The 20,156-nt window shown below is 45.9% G+C and overlaps 1 protein-coding gene across 1 annotated transcript in view; it reads left to right on the forward strand.

Annotated features, from left to right (window-relative positions):
• Positions 1-43: 43 nt before the first annotated feature.
• Positions 44-20,156, forward strand: part of LOC143301350 (uncharacterized) — a 30,614-nt gene continuing 10,501 nt past the window's right edge. Inside the window, exons 1-9 of the mRNA XM_076615571.1 lie at positions 44-142; positions 3,080-3,152; positions 5,112-5,268; positions 6,724-6,872; positions 8,948-9,127; positions 11,521-11,635; positions 16,015-16,213; positions 17,023-17,211; positions 19,188-19,345. Of these exons, the coding sequence (XP_076471686.1) occupies positions 3,118-3,152; positions 5,112-5,268; positions 6,724-6,872; positions 8,948-9,127; positions 11,521-11,635; positions 16,015-16,213; positions 17,023-17,211; positions 19,188-19,345 (1,182 nt within the window). The 5' untranslated portion in view covers positions 44-142; positions 3,080-3,117. The remainder of the gene's footprint in view (positions 143-3,079; positions 3,153-5,111; positions 5,269-6,723; positions 6,873-8,947; positions 9,128-11,520; positions 11,636-16,014; positions 16,214-17,022; positions 17,212-19,187; positions 19,346-20,156) is intronic.

Consider the following 20,156-nt stretch of genomic DNA (forward strand, 5'->3'; position numbering starts at 1 on the left):
ACAGGTGAGATTATGCGCATGCCCATCGTACAAATTCCAACATGTCTGCCTTGACTGCTGTGTAGTGGTCAACCAGGACAACGGAGTGTTAATTTCTGGCTTGTATGCCGCTGTTTTCTCGAGACATGTGTGGAGAATTGCGGTACGTACAGCAGTTCTTCCCTGTGTGTACCCCGATGGTGTCGTTTGTCTGAAGTTGTGTGAAGCTTCTGGCGTTTCATCCTGTTGTCATGGAAGCTTTCGCAGGTTACGCAGTTGGGACCACTCGAAGCTTAGCTGACTTAGGTCACACGTTGTACTTTTGCTAAAGACCTTTCTCTTGGTTCATTGCTATGTTGTTTTGTTCGGGATATGATAATAATCGAAATTAGTTTATTTCTTCTCAGTATTTTTGTCATTTGCATTGTTTGAATAAAGTGGGAAGGCCGAAGGGCAATATTGCTTTCTCATGCAATCGGTACAATGTCGTAATTTTATCATAATTTCTTTGATTTAGTATTTATACTCATGTCAAACGCACACAAGATAATCGAAAAGCAGATAAGATAAAGCAGCATCATAGTATTTCGAGATAAAATCTTTGAGGCATTTTTTTTTTTTTAATATGTGTGAACGCTTCAGAAGAAATGATTGATTGTACGGCCTGTATCTGTTGAGTACATCGCTGTCGCCAAAATTATGGCATGATCACGACGGGTGGGTGTGTGCGCAGCTTAGCAGGTTCACTGTTGAGATGTTATTATTATTATTTTTTTAATTCTCAAGAGTTGGTGCTCTTACTATGTTTTCTTCCAGGTAGTTCCAGTCTCTTACTGTTCAAACAAAGAATGACTGTTTGTATTGCTCTGTCTGGCATCTGCTGACTTGAAATGCTCTCATGTTGTTTCTTATATGATCGTATATGGCTTATGACACAGCAAAATTTACACAGCAGAAGAAAGTGTTGATTCCAATAAGGAATACTCAACACTAGTTGCAAAATTAGTAATTGTTTTTGTAGTAGTAAGAATGGGCCGGCTGTTGGTATCCTTCCCCACATGGCCCATTCAGTGACACAAAATTAGGTATCTGTTTATAGGTTTCGGTCTGATGGCATGATGAATCCGTTTTCCATATATATTTATATTTATATATATTTTGTCACAAAAGGTGCGGCATTCAAAATATTGTTGTATTATAAGGAAATGATGAAGTGGTTAATGGGAAAGAGTGTAAGAAAAATAAAATGTACTTCTGTTGATGATCGTATTATTGGTATAATAACATTTAAAAGAAAAAGAAATCCCTGATTAGGGATTCATCTGCATGAGGATGTTTTGTCTTCTACAGTGTTCTAAGGCACTGTGTATCAATGGTGGGAAAGGCATTTTTCAGAACTGTATTTCAGTTTTCACTGTCTTTCAGGCCCTCATATATTGATCTCTTTAACATGAAGCTGTGGTTTTACTTATAAAAAAAACAAACAACATTTTTCTCAAACTCTTCAGACTACAGATTGAGGCTCTCTTGGGGTTGGGGAAGTGATTAAAGTAATGGGTCAGTGTTGCAGTTTCATGTGTTATGAGCATGAATCCAAAATTTGTGCGCTTGTGAACATTGCATGACCTCCTTTAGTAAGATAGTGTAAGTGTGTGTGTGTGTGTGTGTGTGTGTGTGTGTGTGTGTGTGTGTGTGTGTGTGTAAAGCAATGTCCATTTTTTGAAAACTGTTTTCATTTATTAAATGTGTTTATCTGGGCTCAACTATCTCAGACACCCTCTCACTTGACGCAGAGCTCAACAGGCGTATCGGCAAGGCAGCTACCACCATGACCAGACTGACAAAGAAAGCATGAAACAACAGCAAGCTGACTGAGCACACAAAGATCGAGATCTACAGAGCCTGCGTCATGAGCACCCTCTTGTATGGCGGCAAGTCCTGGACTTTGCGTGCCCGACAAGAGTGAAAGCTCAATGCTTTTCACATGCATAGCCTCCGACGCATTCTGAACATCACCTGGCAGAGCAAGGTCCCAAACAACACTGTCCTGGAAAGAACTGGATGCACCAGCATGTACACGCTGCTGAAACAGAGACGTATGCGCTGGCTTGGCCATGTCGTGCACATGGACAACGGACGGATCCCTAAAGACCTCCTCTACGGAGAACTTGTGCAGGGAAAATGTCCCACAGGCAGACCACAGCTATGATTCAAAGACATGTGCAACAGGGACCTAAAGGCCTTGAACATCGACCAGAACAACTGGGAAGCAACAGCCCTCGGACGGTCAGCCTGGAGACAGACTGTGCAGAAAGGTCTTTCCAAGTTCGAAGAGACACTCGCTCAGCAGCACGAGGAAAAGAGAATGAGAAGAAAGGCTGCAGCCCAGGCTGACAGACCAGCGTCAGACTTCATCTGTGCCCTCTGCCACAGGGACTGTCATTCCCGTGTCAGACTGGCCAGCCACACCCGACGCTGTACCAGAATAAACACCTAGAGCGCAACTCCATAGTCTTCCGAGACTGAAGGATGCCTACTATAGTTATGTATTGAAAGTGTGTGTTTGTATGTGTGTGTGTGTGTGTGTGTGTGTGTGTGTGTGTGTGTGTGTGTGATGTATGTAAGTTTGTTTGTTTGTCTGTGCATGTGTATAAGCTTGCACATATATTCATGTACATGTATATAGGTATACATATATATATCTATCTAATATATATCTATATCTGTATCTATCTATCTATCTTATTGATAGATAGATAGATGTTTATATATGTACATATATATGTGCAGGAAAGTTATTCTTACTTGAAACTGCTGTTGTCATTTTGTACTACTGTACTCTCTCTCTCTCTTTCTGTGTGTGTGTGTGTGTGTGTGTGTGTGTGTGTGCAAGCATAATCTTGTCATGCATGCATGATATCACTTGTTTCATTCATTTATATGTTAGTTCAATGAATTTCCATTTTAATTGATGTAAGATGTTTCTGTGAGCATGTGTTGTGCAGTGCACTAAAGCATGTTTCCACCCTATTGCTGAGTATGTGGCAATGAGGTGGAAATATTTCTGACAACAATGTGTTCATTGTTTTCTTTGTCACAGGACCTGACTGCCAAAAGGTTGATACTGTTCACAAACAAATGGCGGTTGCATTTGAGAGGCCATTGTCACAAACGTGAGTCTTGTTGTTGGTAATGGGGGGTTTCAGCCTGCATACAAACCTTTGTACTCTGCGTACTCACCTGATTTTATACATATTTATTTTACTCAGCCATGAACATATTTGGACAGGCACACACAAACTCACATACATGTGCATGCACACATGAAAACTCACAAATAAGCACATGCATGTGCATAAACAGATACACAGAAACACACAGACACATGCACGCACACGCACACACAATTTTGGATTTGTTTCTCAAAGAGGCGTCATTGCATTCAAACAAATCCACAAATGCTACAATACATCTGCAACTATAATGCTAGTAGATGTCTGACCAAAGCATTACCCTACTCCACCACTTATAACTGTTACATTGCCACGGGTCCATTACACGTGCACCAAGCGCCTGCTGCACACAGGACCTCGCTTTATCATCTCATCCAAAGTACTAGATGCTGTTTCATTTTTCAGTCAAACTCAGGAGAAAGGGTGAGACTGGAATTCCAGCCCAGACCCTCCTGGACACAGTATTGGCTGATAGTGATAAGCATCTCAACCATCAAGCATCTAAAGACATACATACATACATGCACGCTCACATAAATGCACACACACACACATGCGTGCATGCGCACCATTTGCATACAAAGGTGCATGCAAAGGATGCATGCTTACATATATATTACATACATGAATGCTACCTTGAAAGCATGTATGATATGATGAATGATTGCATGCACACTGACACACTGCATTTGAAACTGTGATATATAATTGATGGATATGGTGATCAAATGGTTACAGTGCTGGATTCCGGTCTGAGTTTCTGAGTTTGATCATTTGTATTGGTGCACCTGGTGGGTTAAGTGTGGATAGTTTTCCCATTTACCAGGTTAATATGTATACAAACCTGCTTGTGCCTGAACCCCCTTGATGTATATACGCACACACAGAAGATCGAATTTGCACGTTACAGACTGTGTTATCCATGTCAGCGTTCTGTGGGTTATGGAAACGAACATACTTGACATGCACATCCCTGAAAACAGAGCATGGCTGCGTGCATGGCATGGTGAATATACCAAAAAAGAATCGTCATGCAAATAAAATTTGATATATCTGTGTGAGTGTTTGCGTGTGCCACTGAAACCTGACTGAATGGTAGAGGAAACAAATGATGAGCGTCCAAGGGAAGCTCTCAGTCGGCTCTGTTCACATGCTTCCCATGCTGTACCGATGTTCTTCCATTATTGCTGTGTGTGTCTGTCAGTATGCTTGTTCATTGTTATTTGCAGTACCATGTTATTTGATTGTATGTACATTATACCTGTTTCACACTATAATATTATATGGCTATTTTTCTTCTGTTGTTCCTTCCCAGCCTAGCAACACAATAAATTATTTATATTTGTGTGTGTGGTGGTTGTGGTGGTGTGTTGCTCAGGTTCTTTCTCTTTCTTCTCTCGCATTCAGACTAACAGATGCAGGAAGGCATATTCACTTCTTTCTCTTTACTGCTCCGAAGCATGGCCAGATCTGATCTTACGATCAGACAGCATTCACAACATCAGTTTGCAAATATTCAGGTTACAAGACATCTGATTACAAGTCAGTCATGAACGTGCAATTCACCGTCCACACAGTGAACCTTCCTGGTCATTCATTCACCTGCACACACACACACACACACACACACACACACACACACACACTGTATCAACGTTGGCATATGCAGTTATTGGCGTTAAGGTATGGGCACATTCTACACACACTGTCACATATGTGTGTGTCAAATTCCATTTATCTTTATATGTCAAAACCACCATTATTATGCCATTGATATATAGTTTTCTGTATGGTAAACCCTATTTATGGTGGCGACTGGATGGAGAAAAAAGCACACTGGCACTGAATTGATTATGATAGGAAATGAAGGATTTTGTCTGGTGTTGTTGCGGCGGGCAGTCTCCCCAACATGGACGGTGGATTGCCACGCCCCCAGAGCGCCCTGGCCAGGGGCGTCCACATCACAGAGCTGTCTGACGGATGCACGAACCCTGAACCCATTGTGCTCCAGGAGACTGACATCCTCATGGAGCAGTACCTGTCCCCAACCAAACTGGTGAGATTCATAACGGAGGTGTGCAGCAGTTGACAGTAGAGATGACGGAGGCATGCAACAGTTGATAGAGATGACGGAGGTGTGCAATAGTTGATAGTAGAGATGACGGAGGTGTGCAACAGTTGACAGTAGAGATGACGGAGGCATGCAACAGTTGATAGAGATGACGGAGGTGTGCAATAGTTGATAGTAGAGATGACGGAGGTGTGCAACAGTTGACAGTAGAAATAACGGAGGTGTGCAACAGTTCACAGGGGAGATGAAGGAAGTGTGCAACAGTTGACAGTAGAAATAACGGAGGTGTGCAACAGTTCACAGGGAGATGAAGGAAGTGTGCAACAGTTAACAGTAGAGATGACGGAGGTGTGCAACAGTTGACAGTAGAGATAACGGAGGTGTGCAACAGTTCACAGGGGAGATGAAGGAAGTGTGCAACAGTTGACAGTAGAGATAACGGAGGTGTGCAACAGTTGATAATAGAGATGACGGAGGCATGCAGTAGTTGACAGTAGTGATGACGGAGGCATGCAATAGTTGACAGTAGAGATGACGGAGGCGTGCAACAGTTGACAGTAGAGATGACAGAGGTGTGCAACAGTTGACAGAGATGACGGAGGCATGCAACAGTTGACAGTAGAGATGATGGAGGCATGCAACAGTTGACAGTAGAGATGACGGAGGCATGCAACAGTTGACAGTAGAGATGATGGAGGCATGCAACAGTTGACAGTAGAGATGACGGAGGCATGCAACAGTTGACAGTAGAGATGATGGAGGCGTGCAACAGTTGACAGTAGAGATGATGGAGGCGTGCAATAGTTGACAGTAGAGATGATGGAGGCGTGCAACAGTTAACAGTAGAGATGACAGAGGTGTGCAACAGTTGACAGTAGAGATGATGGAGGCGTGCAACAGTTGACAGTAGAGAGGATGGAGGCATGCAACAGTTGACAGTTGCGATGCAACAGTTGACAGTAGAGATGACGGCGGCGTGCAACAGTTGACAGTAGAGATGCATCAGTTGACAGTAGAGATGACGGCGGCGTGCAACAGTTGACAGTGGAGATGCAACAGTTGACAGTAGAGATGACGGCGGCGTGCAACAGTTGACAGTAGAGATGACGGCGGCGTGCAACAGTTGACAGTGGAGATGCAACAGTTGACAGTAGAGATGACGGCGGCGTGCAACAGTTGACAGTAGAGATGACGGCGGCGTGCAACAGTTGACAGTGGAGATGCAACAGTTGACAGTAGAGATGACGGCGGCGTGCAACAGTTGACAGTGGAGATGCAACAGTTGACAGTAGTGATGCAACAGTTGACAGTAGAGATGATGGCGGCGTGCAACAGTTGACAGTAGCGATGACGGCGGCGTGCAACATTTGACAGTAGAGACGCAACAGTTGACAGACGGTAGGGATGACGGTGGCGTGGTGTGCGGTGCCGGTGTTGCAGCAAGCCCTGACAGGATGCGACAGCCTGGACCAGGTGACCACACTGGAACTGAAGGTGGACACGTCGGAGACCTCCCTCAACAACTTCGGGTCCCTGCTGCCCAACCTCACTGTCCTCAAACTGTCTGGCAGCATCATCCCCAACATCAGGTCAGGGCTGCAACTGGAATGAGTCGCTTGGGAGTGTATGTGGGTGTTTGGGTGGAGGGGGTGGTGGGTGGGTGGCGAGGGGGTATATGGGGGTGTTGTTAGTGTGGGTGTGAAGTGGTCTGGAGGTTGTGTGGGAAGAGATGTGTTTGTGGAGTGGTCTGGAGGTTGTGTGCGAAGAGATGTGTGTGTGGAGTGGTCTGGAGGTTGTGTGGGAAGAGATGTGTGTGTGTGTGTGGAGTGGTCTGGAGGTTGTGTGCGAAGAGATGTGTGTGTGGAGTGGTCTGGAGGTTGTGTTGGAAGAGATGTGTTTTTGTGTGTGGAGTGGTCTGGAGGTTGTGTGGGAAGAGATGTGTGTGTGTGTGTGGAGTGGTCTGGAGGTTGTGTGGGAAGAGATGTGTGTGTGTGTGTGGAGTGGTCTGGAGGTTGTGTGGGAAGAGATGTGTGTGTGTGTGTGTGTGTGTGGAGTGGTCTGGAGGTTGTGTGGGAAGAGATGTGTGTGTGTGTGTGTGTGTGTGTGGAGTGGTCTGGAGGTTGTGTGGGAAGAGATGTGTGTGTGTGTGTGGAGTGGTTTGGAGGTTGTGTGGGAAGAGATGTGTGTGTGTGTGTGTGGAGTGGTCTGGAGGTTGTGTGGGAAGAGATGTGTGTGTGTGTGTGGAGTGGTCTGGAGGTTGTGTGGGAAGAGATGTGTGTGTGTGTGGAGTGGTTTGGAGGTTGTGTGGGAAGAGATGTGTGTGTGTGTGGAGTGGTCTGGAGTTTGTGTGGGAAGAGATATGTGTGTGTGTGTGGAGTGGTCTGGAGGTTGTGTGGGAAGAGATGTGTGTGTGTGTGTGGAGTGGTCTGTAGGTTGTGTGGGAAGAGATGTGTGTGTGTGTGGAGTGGTCTGGAGGTTGTGTGGGAAGACATGTGTGTGTGTGTGTGTGTGGAGTGGTCTGGAGGTTGTGTGGGAAGAGATGTGTGTGTGTGTGTGGAGTGGTCTGGAGGTTGTGTGGGAAGAGATATCTGTGTGTGTGTGTGTGTGTGTGTGTGTGTGGAGTGGTCTGGAGGTTGTGTGGGAAGAGATATCTGTGTGTGTGTGTGTGTGTGGAGTGGTCTGGAGGTTGTGTGAGAAGAGATGTGTGTGTGTGTGGAGTGGTCTGGAGGTTGTGTGGGAAGAGATATGTGTGTGTGTGTGTGTGTGTGTGTGTGTGTGTGTGTGTGGAGTGGTCTGGAGGTTGTGTGGGAAGAGATGTGTGTGTGTGTGTGGAGTGGTCTGGAGGTTGTGTGGGAAGAGATGTGTGTGTGTGTGTGGAGTGGTCTGGAGTTTGTGTGGGAAGAGATATGTGTGTGTGTGTGGAGTGGTCTGGAGGTTGTGTGGGAAGAGATGTGTGTGTGTGTGTGTGTGTGTGGAGTGGTCTGGAGGTTGTGTGGGAAGAGATGTGTGTGTGGAGTGGTCTGTAGGTTGTGTGGGAAGAGATGTGTGTGTGGAGTGGTCTGTAGGTTGTGTGGGAAGAGATGTGTGTGTGTGTGTGGAGTGGTCTGGAGGTTGTGTGGGAAGAGATGTGTGTGTGTGTGTGGAGTGGTCTGGAGGTTGTGTGGGAAGAGATGTGTGTGTGTGGGGGGGTGGATGGGTGTGTGTGTGTGGGGGGGTTGTTATCTTCTGGCAACATGCTGAGCATTCTGGTGTGTGTTCGTGACTGTGTGTGTATGTGTGTGGGGGGGGGGGGATGGGGGGGGGGGGGGGGGGCATGGGGTCGAACTTTCACAGGCATTTGTTCATAGCCCTATTTCTGCATTCCTTTAATGTACTTCAGAATTGTGTTAATGGTTTCTGATTATTATCATTATTATTATTGAATTGTTTCTGTTAAATGTAATTCCATGTTAGTTATGCATTTTTTTGGTAGTTTTCTAGTTTTTTACCTTTTCTCTTTTCCTCCCCTCCCCCCTTTTCCCCCCTCCCCCCCTCCCCCTTTTTATTTATTTTTTATTTTATTTTTTTAATTGTCTAACTAAGATCACTGATAGTGAAAAGATGCTAAACTGAAGAAAGAACACAGCCAGACAAACATGTAGCAACACAGCTGTGCCCTCTTCAGGGACCTGGGGTCCTCCCTGCGGCGTGTGGAGGTGCTGTGGATGGCACGATGTGGTCTGGAGGAGCTGGACGGGGTGTCCTCCATGCTGAGGCTGAGGGAGCTGTACCTGGCCTACAATGAGGTGGCCGACATCTCTCCACTGGGCATGCTGGAGGACCTGCAGATCCTTGACCTGGAGGGGTGGGTGTGGTGGTGTGGTGTGGTGGTGTAGTGTTGGTTTGTAATGTGTTGCACAGTTTAGACTTGGTTCAGGACACACTGGGTCATTTGACCGATTCACCACAAAATCAAGAGGTCATTTTGAAAATCAATGGGTCACGGAAAAGAGCCCCCTTTTCCCCTCTCCCATCAGTCGCCCTAAACCCCAAAATTTGTTATTGGATTCATACTTTGTCCATTACACTTGTTAGTATGTCAGATAGTTGTTATTATAGGCAAGAGAGGCAAGGCCTTCAACACTCACTTGTGATACACTTAAAAAAAAAAAAAATCTAATCGTTAAAATGTGTTCTGTATTTGTTATTATAAAGCTTCGGGTTAAAAAAGAAAAGAAAAAAAGAAGTCCTAACCAGATTCGAACCCCGCATGTTTGGGTGAGAAGAAACTGCCTTACCCATTACACTATCATGGCTCCTTAACTGACGTTCTAAAATTTAATATTTGAACATACTCTTGTAAAGGGCGATAAATCAATTGTATTCGCAGTGAGAACGCTGTTTAAATCATATTATTCTGGTGTATCTTGGGCATTCAAAAATTCTTTAAGGGCAATAAAAAATTCTTTTTAAGTCCGCGGTAAAGGAGACGTGGCTATCGCCGCAATCACACTGCAACATTTAGCCGTTTTCTCTAGATCTAGATAGATGTACAAGTTTAGTAACACCCGCCAGGAATGTAGTACAACACGGTCGATTCAATTTCTCTTTTATGTTCATTCTAGTTTTATAGTTTTAAAGTTGATATGAAAATTTAGTATTTTGTTAAACTAATAACATGTAGAGCCAAGTACAAGTACTTCTAAATGTCATATGAAGTGAAAAGGACTTCATTTTGAGAAAAGTCAAGACTGGAAATTTTTTCGTTTCATCATTTCAAGGGTATTAACTTGCATGGTTTACAATTTTTAACTGTGAATTACGACTGATTCTGTGGATATTTTTATGGCAGTTTGGGGCATAATCCAGTAAGTGATGAGGCATTCACAAATCTTTCTCTGAATAAATATTTAACGGTCTCCTTCTCCAACTTTCCATCACATGTTACTGTGTATTGTCCATTGAATATAGGATTGAACGGGCAGGTCAACAACTTGAAACAAAATGGCGTCGTTCGCGTGTGAAGAATATGAGCACGTGCTTTGAACGTGTATAAATATGTGTACGCAATTGATTTTTGCCCATGACCTTCAGGGCTCAGCCAATAGATCTATAAAGTCCACTCGTATTGATTTGAGTATTTTCCGAAAAAGACCTCTTGGGCGAATGAACATAGTGAAAGCCCTGTACACTGAGAGTAAAACACACAAGCTTTTTATATATTGAGTATAATTTGAAAATGTAATGTTTAAGATGAGAAAGATCAGTTTAAAGCAAATTAAGTCCCCTAGCATTAATTACAGAGTAATTTCCCTTTTTTACTATCTGCACCAAAACGTTTGCAAAATAAATAAAACTTCCATGCTTAGCAAAAGAAGTTCCTGTTTGAACAAAAAATGATGATAATTACTGCTCTTATTATTGTGTCAGAATATCAGAATGTGTCAGAAGCTTACAGCTGGGCCAGCAGCAAAGTGAGAGCTGTGTCATCAATGGTTTCTCCATTACAGTGGGAAGTCATTTACAGTGAAGTCTTTTGTGAAGGACTATGACTCTCAAACTAGGAGGCAAAATTGCACTGGCTCGAAGTGCTGCAGCTTTTGGGGCCAATTGGCCTTTGTATTTATCATTATTGTATTATTGTATTGTATTAATCTTTTTCTGTTACAACAGATTTCTCTGTGTAAAATTCCGGCTGCTCTCCCCAGGGAGAGCGCATTGCTACACTGAGAGTGCCACCCATTTTTTTTTTTTTCCTGCCTGCAGTTTTTTTATTTGTTTTTCCTGTTTAAGTGGATTTTTCTACAGAATTTTGCCAGGGACAACCCTCTTGTGCCATTGGTTCTTTTACGTGCGCGACGCACAGCACCTCGATTTATCATCTCATCTATATGACTTGCATCCAGACCAGCACTCAAGGTCTAGTGGAGGGGGAATAAAATACTGGCAACTGTGCCGTGATTTGAACCAGTGTGCTCAGATTCTCTTACTTCTAAGGTGGACGTGTTACCTCTAGGCCATCGCTCCACATCCATCCAAACGCTGACCGTTCTAAAACCCTCTTGGCCGAGAGATTGGGGATGTAACTTGGTCAAGACACTCTCCACTATAATCAAATTCTAGTGCAAATAGTTGGGACAGCTGTTGCCTCCTCTGCAGTTGTGATGGTAACAGTCAGACACAACTATCGTATATATATTGTATGATATATATATATATGGTTGTAAAGGCAACAGTGGTCTGTGTGTGTCCCTGCAGGAACAATGTGGACGACGTGGGACAGATCCAGTACCTCACCCTGTGCTCCAAGCTGACCCGACTCACCCTGGACGGCAACCCCATCTGTGTCACCCCCACCGTCCACGCTCAGGAGGTGAGAAGCACTGACGCTCCAGCTCAGTTTGATTTTCCAGTCCCACATGGGAGACAGGTGACAGTGACTGGATGCTCAGTTTGATTTTCCAGTCCCACATGGGAGAAAGGGTGACAGTGACTGGATGCTCAGTTTGATTTTCCAGTCCCACATGGGAGAAAGGGTGACAGTGACTTGATGCTCAGTTTGATTTTCCAGTCCCACATGGGAGAAAGGGTGACAGTGACTGGATGCTCAGTTTGATTTTCCAGTCCCACATGGGAGAAAGGTGACAGTGACTGGATGCTCAGTTTGATTTTCCAGTCACACTTGGGAGAAAGGGTGACAATGACTTGATGCTCAGTTTGATTTTCCAGTCCCACATGGGAGACAGGTGACAGTGACTGGATGCTCAGTTTGATTTTCCAGTCCCACATGGGAGACAGGGTGACAGTGACTGGATGCTCAGTTTGATTTTCCAGTCCCACATGGGAGAAAGGGTGACAGTGACTGGATGCTCAGTTTGATTTTCCAGTCCCACATGGGAGACAGGTGACAGTGACTGGATGCTCAGTTTGATTTTCCAGTCCCACATGGGAGACAGGTGACAGTGACTGGATGCTCAGTTTGATTTTCCAGTCCCACATGGGAGACAGGTGACAGTGACTGGATGCTCAGTTTGATTTTCCAGTCCCACATGGGAGACAGGTGACAGTGACTGGATGCTCAGTTTGATTTTCCAGTCCCACATGGGAGACAGGGTGACAGTGACTGGATGCTCAGTTTGATTTTCCAGTCCCACATGGGAGACAGGTGACAGTGACTGGATGCTCAGTTTGATTTTCCAGTCCCACATGGGAGACAGGTGACAGTGACTGGATGCTCAGTTTGATTTTCCAGTCCCACATGGGAGACAGGTGACAGTGACTGGATGCTCAGTTTGATTTTCCAGTCCCACATGGGAGACAGGTGACAGTGACTGGATGCTCAGTTTGATTTTCCAGTCCCACATGGGAGACAGGTGACAGTGACTGGATGCTCAGTTTGATTTTCCAGTCCCACTTGGGAGAAAGGGTGACAGTGACTGGATGCTCAGTTTGATTTTCCAGTCCCACATGGGAGACAGGGTGACAGTGACTGGATGCTCAGTTTGATTTTCCAGTCCCACATGGGAGACAGGGTGACAGTGACTGGATGCTCAGTTTGATTTTCCTGTCCCACATGGGAGAAAGGTGACAGTGACTGGATGCTCAGTTTGATTTTCCAGTCCCACATGGGAGACAGGGTGACAGTGACTGGATGCTCAGTTTGATTTTCCTGTCCCACATGGGAGACAGGTGACAGTGACTGGATGCTCAGTTTGATTTTCCAGTCCCACATGGGAGACAGGTGACAGTGACTGGATGCTCAGTTTGATTTTCCAGTCCCACATGGGAGACAGGTGACAGTGACTGGATGCTCAGTTTGATTTTCCAGTCCCACATGGGAGAAAGGGTGACAATGACTGGATGCTCAGTTTGATTTTCCAGTCCCACATGGGAGACAGGTGACAGTGACTGGATGCTCAGTTTGATTTTCCAGTCCCACTTGGGAGAAAGGGTGACAGTGACTGGATGCTCAGTTTGATTTTCCAGTCCCACATGGGAGAAAGGGTGACAGTGACTGGATGCTCAGTTTGATTTTCCAGTCCCACATGGGAGAAAGGGTGACAGTGACTGGATGCTCAGTTTGATTTTCCAGTCCCACATGGGAGACAGGGTGACAGTGACTGGATGCTCAGTTTGATTTTCCAGTCCCACATGGGAGACAGGTGACAGTGACTGGATGCTCAGTTTGATTTTCCAGTCCCACATGGGAGACAGGTGACAGTGGGATTCTAACCCACTCCCTCACAGACTGTGTATCGGCAGATGAGCATCCTAACTGTGAAAGAGGGAAGGCTGATGGAATTACGCTCTATGTTCTTGACATTTTCTGGATTAACTCCAAGCATAGTTATAGGCATAAATGTAAATTATAGGTATAATTCCTGTATGTAATAGGGGAAACTGGCTTCTGATTTGAAACATGAAGACATGCATCATCACTGTCTCAAACAGGAAGCAAGGGCCCACAGGTTTGAGTCTCATGTTTACACAGGGTGTTTCCTGCTACCCTCTTCCCTCAGGACTCTGAGTTGTGGTGTGGGGGCTAGTCTTTTGGATGAGACAGTAAACCTCGTCCCATGTGCAGCATACACTGGTCTTTGGATGAGATGATAAACCTCGTCCCATGTGCAGCATACACTGGTCTTTGGATGAGACAATAAACCTCGTCCCATGTCCAGCATACACTGGTCTTTGGATGAGATGATAAACCTCGTCCCATGTGCAGCATACACTGGTCTTTGGATGAGACAATAAACCTCGTCCCATGTGCAGCATACACTGGTCTTTGGATGAGACAATAAACCTCGTCCCATGTGCAGCATACACTGGTCTTTGGATGAGACAATAAACCTCGTCCCATGTGCAGCATACACTGGTCTTTGGATGAGACAATAAACCTCGTCCCATGTGCAGCATACACTTGTCTTTGGATGAGACAATAAACCTCGTCCCATGTGCAGCATACACTCAGTGCATGCAAAAGAACACAGCGACAAAAAGGGTCTTTGGATGAGACAATAAACCTCGTCCCATGTGCAGCATACACTGGTCTTTGGATGAGACAATAAACCTCGTTCCATGTGCAGCTTACAATGAATGCATGCAAAAGAACACAGCAACAAAAAGGGTTGTCTCTGGGAAAATTCTCAAGAAAAATCCTCTTTTATAGTGAAAGAAATATGTGTGCAGATGGGGAAAAAATCTCTATATATGTATTGGTGGCAGTGGACTGTGGAAATACGTTGTCCTCAGGAAGAGCAGCCTGAATTTCACACAGAGAATAGTGTTGTGACAATACCTTGCAATGCAATACAATGCAAAGCAGGGCAGTAAGTACAGTACGGTACATCACAGAACAGCATAGCACAACACAGAATGCTGAACTACAGCACAACACAATACAGTACAATAAATACAATACAATACAATACAATACAATACAACACAACACAACACTTCAGTCAACACAGTACACCTCAGCACAGTACACGGGTGTAACGGATTCTTTTTTCTTAAATCCGTAGGCCTGTGTTACTTTCAACCGGCACTCCACCCGAACCAAAAAAAAAGCACAACACGAACGCGAATCAAGTTTTTTTTTAGAAGAACGCAAACTCGCATTTTCTTTTACTTTTTGATTAACTCAATAATATTAATAAATATATAATCAAAGAAAGAAAATAAGTGTTCATTTCCCAACTCAATCAAAAAAATAAACTCGTTATGCCAATTCACTCAAAAATAAATAATTCCCTTCCTTCGACTCACTGAAAAAAATATAAACAAAAAAGTAACCAAACACACACATCACAATGACGGCCGCAAACAAAACACCCCAAAAGTTTTCCAGTGGCTTGCGGAACCGTTCAGTGGATCACCATTCCAGCTCCCAGCATCATCCGGCGTGCAACAGCGCTCCAACGCTTGGGCACCTCTTCCAACATCGAACCGAAACAGCAGCAGTTCCAACAGGGGGCCCCTCCACTCAGTGGGTCCCCCCGGCCGGTCAACGTCCCTGGCTCCTCAGGCCCGTCCCGTCAACGTCCATGGGCGGCTCCACCACCCCAACACCGCTCCAACCTCCTGGAAGAATGTTTCACCCCTGCGCACATTAACAACGTCCAGCCAGCCGCTCGTTCTCCTCCCCACTCGTCAAAACCATGACCTCATAGTCCATGACGTAACGTAACTTAGCAATGACGTCAAATTCAGGTATTCATGATTTTCCGGGAGATTCTGTCCAGGCTTGGCTGCACACCAAAAGTCCTTGTGGTACTGCAGCAACTCCATGTGTTATTAGAGACGGGGGACACTCGATGAGTACGAAGAGTTCTATCTTCGTTGAGAAGAGGAGGTTGCACAAAATGTAAACACCGTAACGTTGTTCAACTGGTATATTCTTGGTATAATGTCGGGAAGGACAGTGGAAGAAAAGGGGAAGGTAAAGGAAGGAGGGTAGGGTAGGCCTAAAGGGAACATGAGGTAGGGCAAGGGGAATTATTAAAAGTTGAACGGGTGAACTTCGAGCACTGCACTTGCTGAACAGGACACTTCAACAGTTGGTATAGTACTTACATTTGTGCCAGTACTGTTTGTTGACATGTCAATCTGATGTACCAACATCTGAAGGTATCACAATGTCACAGCGACTGTCACAGCTGGCCATTCATCCATTGGAGCCAGACAACACATGTACAAAGCGATTTGTTACAACGGGTCCTGACATGATGTAGTGTGTGTGTGTCCTGGCAGGTGAACTACGACTACCGGCAGACGGTGGGGAAGATCCTGAGTCAGCTGTCAGTGCTGGATGACAAGCCTCTGACAGGCACGGGGACAGGGGACAGCGGCGCTGAGCACAGCAACGTCTTTGATGCTGACTGGGCCTACCTGGAGGAGCTGCAGAAAGATGCTCTGCTCATGGATTCCTTGAACGACGAACAGGACACAGGTCAGGGGTGGGGGGTACATAGGTCAAGGGGTGAGAGAGTTAGGGTACACAGGTCAGGGGGTGAGAAGGAAAGGGTTAAGTTTAGTCCATGACTGACCAACAGGTCACAGTCAGGGTTAAAGTCAGTCATTGACCTTCACTGACATGGCATCGGAGATCTTTTCCCACCCCTCTTGTGGTGTACGTTGTGAATGTTGATGGGAATGTGTTATGATCAAGTGTGTGTGTGTGTGTGTGTGTGTGTGTGTGTAAAGATTATTATTTCTTAGAGTGTTGATAGGAATACAGTAAGATGACACATACATTTTTTTCTATTATCTTCTATAGTTAGGAAGTAACAAGGAACTAAGATTGCAAGCGTGATTTTTTTCAAAAGGGTTTGTTTTTTTTATGGACAGTTTTCTCAGCATAGAGCAGCACAGAAAAATAAAGTGTCAGCAAACGAAAAGGTTGAAAAAAAAAAAAAAAAAAAGGGGGGGGGGGAGCGATAACCTTTGTGGCTGAGGTGAGGTGAAGACCTAAAGAGAGAACCTGTGTGGCTGAGGTGAGGTGAAGACCTAAAGAGAGAACCTGTGTGGCTGAGGTGAGGTGAAGACCTAAAGCGATAACCTGTGTGGCTGAGGTGAGGTGAAGACCTAAAGCGATAACCTGTGTGGGTGAGGTGAGGTGAAGACCTAAAGAGAGAACCTGTGTGGCTGAGGTGAGGTGAAGACCTAAAGAGAGAACCTGTGTGGCTGAGGTGAGGTGAAGACCTAAAGCGATAACCTGTGTGGCTGAGGTGAGGTGAAGACGTGTGATGTGGTGTGCAGGTCCCTCTGCCTCAGGCAGGCCCACCACAGCCGCCCTCAAGCCCGCCACCGCCTACCGACCAGGCTCTGCCCTCCGACCTTCCTCTGGCTTCCGTCCAATGAGCTCCCTCCGTCGCCCCGCCTCCATCAGTGGGGGACGCCCCAGCTCTGCATGGACAGAGGGGTCGTCACGGCGACCGGCCAGCAGTGGTCAGTGTGTGTGTAATGTTGTTGTTGATGTCAGTCTGTTGGATTGAACAGTGGTCAGCAGTGGTCAGTGTGTTGGATTGATCAGTGGTCAGCAGTGGTCAGTGTGTTGGATTGATCAGTGGTCAGCAGTGGTCAGTGTGTTGGATTGATCAGTGGTCAGCAGTGGTCAGTGTGTTGGATTGATCAGTGGCCAGTGTGTTGGATTGATCAGTGGTCAGCAGTGGCCAGTGTGTTGGATTGATCAGTGGTCAGCAGTGGTCAGTGTGTTGGATTGATCAGTGGTCAGTGTGTTGGATTGATCAGTGGTCAGCAGTGGCCAGTGTGTTGGATTGATCAGTGGTCAGCAGTGGCCAGTGTGTTGGATTGATCAGTGGCCAGTGTGTTGGATTGATCAGTGGTCAGCAGTGGCCAGTGTGTTGGATTGATCAGTGGTCAGCAGTGGCCAGTGTGTTGGATTGATCAGTGGTCAGCAGTGGCCAGTGTGTTGGATTGATCAGTGGCCAGTGTGTTGGATTGATCAGTGGTCAGCAGTGGCCAGTGTGTTGGATTGATCAGTGGCCAGTGTGTTGGATTGATCAGTGGTCAGCAGTGGCCAGTGTGTTGGATTGATCAGTGGTCAGTCTGTTGGATTGATCAGTGGTCAGCAGTGGCCAGTGTGTTGGATTGATCAGTGGCCAGTGTGTTGGATTGATCAGTGGTCAGCAGTGGCCAGTGTGTTGGATTGATCAGTGGCCAGTGTGTTGGATTGATCAGTGGTCAGCAGTGGCCAGTGTGTTGGATTGATCAGTGGTCAGTCTGTTGGATTGATCAGTGGTCAGCAGTGGCCAGTGTGTTGGATTGATCAGTGGTCAGCAGTGGCCAGTGTGTTGGATTGATCAGTGGTCAGTGTGTTGGATTGATCAGTGGTCTGTGTGTGTTGATGTTGGATTGATCAGTGGTCAGTGTGTTGGATTGATCAGTGGTCAGTGTGTTGGATTGATCAGTGGTCAGCAGTGGTCAGTGTGTTGGATTGATCAGTGGTCAGTGTGTTGGATTGATCAGTGGTCAGCAGTGGTCAGTGTGTTGGATTGATCAGTGGTCAGTGTGTTGGATTGATCAGTGGTCAGTGTGTTGGATTGATCAGTGGTCAGTGTGTTGGATTGATCAGTGGTCAGCAGTGGTCAGTGTGTTGGATTGATCAGTGGTCAGTGTGTGTTGATGTTGGATTGATCAGTGGTCAGCAGTGGTCAGTGTGTTGGATTGATCAGTGGCCAGTGTGTTGGATTGATCAGTGGTCAGCAGTGGTCAGTGTGTTGGATTGATCAGTGGTCAGTGTGTGTTGATGTTGGATTGATCAGTGGTCTGTGTGTGTTGATGTTGGATTGATCAGTGGTCAGTGTGTTGGATTGATCACTGGTCAGCAGTGGTCAGTGTGTATTGTTGGAACGGTGTGAATCAGGATATGAAGGATATGCTTCAGATTATCTCATAAGCCAGCAGTGGGGAAAATCTTCACTGGGTTAATAAAGATTTTGTCTTGGCTGGTCTTGTCTTGTCTGGTTTCAGATAGTCTCTTGACTGGCAAAGTTCCTTGAATGTTTAGTGTGTTGAAAAAGCATGTTCATTGTTCTGCAGGTTTAACATCTTGACATATTCGTTTTATACATTTAGAATATGGAAACAGTTTCAGTATCATAATTGGCAGTCTGGTGGTGAGACGTTAAACTGAGGTCCTGTGTTCAGCATGCCATTAGTTCATGGCAACAAATGGGTTGTTCCTGCCAAAACTCTGTAGACAATTCCACTTTTATAATAAAATAAATACACTTCCAGGCAGAAAAAAAGTGGTGCTGCACTGTACTGATGCTTTCTCCCTGGGGAAGAGCAGCATGAATTTCACTCATAGAAATCTGTTGTGACAAATTATCTCTACAGCACAAACCTACACTTCAGGCACCCACAGCATGTGTTCAGGGGAGGATGGTGTGTCGTTGCAGACGCAGTGGAGGGGGTGGAGTCGGTGAGTGAACTGACGCGGGGTGTAGTGATCTGTGGGAACCCCTCCAAGGCCCTGAGGGCACGTCGGGCCTCCAACAACAGCCAGGAGTCTGTGGACCAGGCCTCCCAGCCTGTTGATGCCCCGCCCCCATCACAGGTAGGTGACACCTGTTGATGCCCCGCCCCCATTACAGGTAGGTGACACCTGTTGATGCCCCGCCCCCATCACAGGTAGGTGACACCTGTTGATGCCCCGCCCCCATCACAGGTAGGTGACACCTGTTGATGCCCCGCCCCGATCACAGGTAGGTGACACCTGTTGATGCCCCGCCCCCATTACAGGTAGGTGACACCTGTTGATGCCCCGCCCCCATCACAGGTAGGTGACACCTGTTGATGCCCCGCCCCCATCACAGGTAGGTGACACCTGTTGATGCCCCGCCCCCATCACAGGTAGGTGACACCTGTTGATGCCCCGCCCCCATTACAGGTAGGTGACACCTGTTGATGCCCCGGCCTCATCACAGGTAGGTGACACCTGTTGATGCCCCGCCCTCATCACAGGAAGGTGACAGGTGTGTATATTCAGCAGGGAAAAAAAAAATTCAGCGATTACAAAAAAGAAGTCTGCATAGAGTTACAGTAATAAGTGGGAATATTGTTGGTGTGCAACACTACGGAAACTGTGAAGGTGAAAAGTGAAAAGTGCTGGTATGTGTCAATGCCTTTTTCATCCCTGTAGGTAAGATAGGTACTCTGTGTGTGAATTATCAGATGATGATATGGCAGTAAAGTCAGTGCCTTTTTCATCCCTGTAGGTAAGATAGGTACTCTGTGTGTGAATTATCAGATGATGATATGGCAGTAAAGTCAGTGCCTTTTTCATCCCTGTAGGTAAGATAGGTACTCTGTGTGTGAATTATCAGATGATGATATGGCAGTAAAGTCAGTGCCTTTTTCATCCCTGT

Source organism: Babylonia areolata, chromosome 27 (genome assembly GCF_041734735.1).
Source record: "Babylonia areolata isolate BAREFJ2019XMU chromosome 27, ASM4173473v1, whole genome shotgun sequence".
In the NCBI taxonomy this organism is placed as follows: domain Eukaryota; kingdom Metazoa; phylum Mollusca; class Gastropoda; order Neogastropoda; family Buccinidae; genus Babylonia; species Babylonia areolata.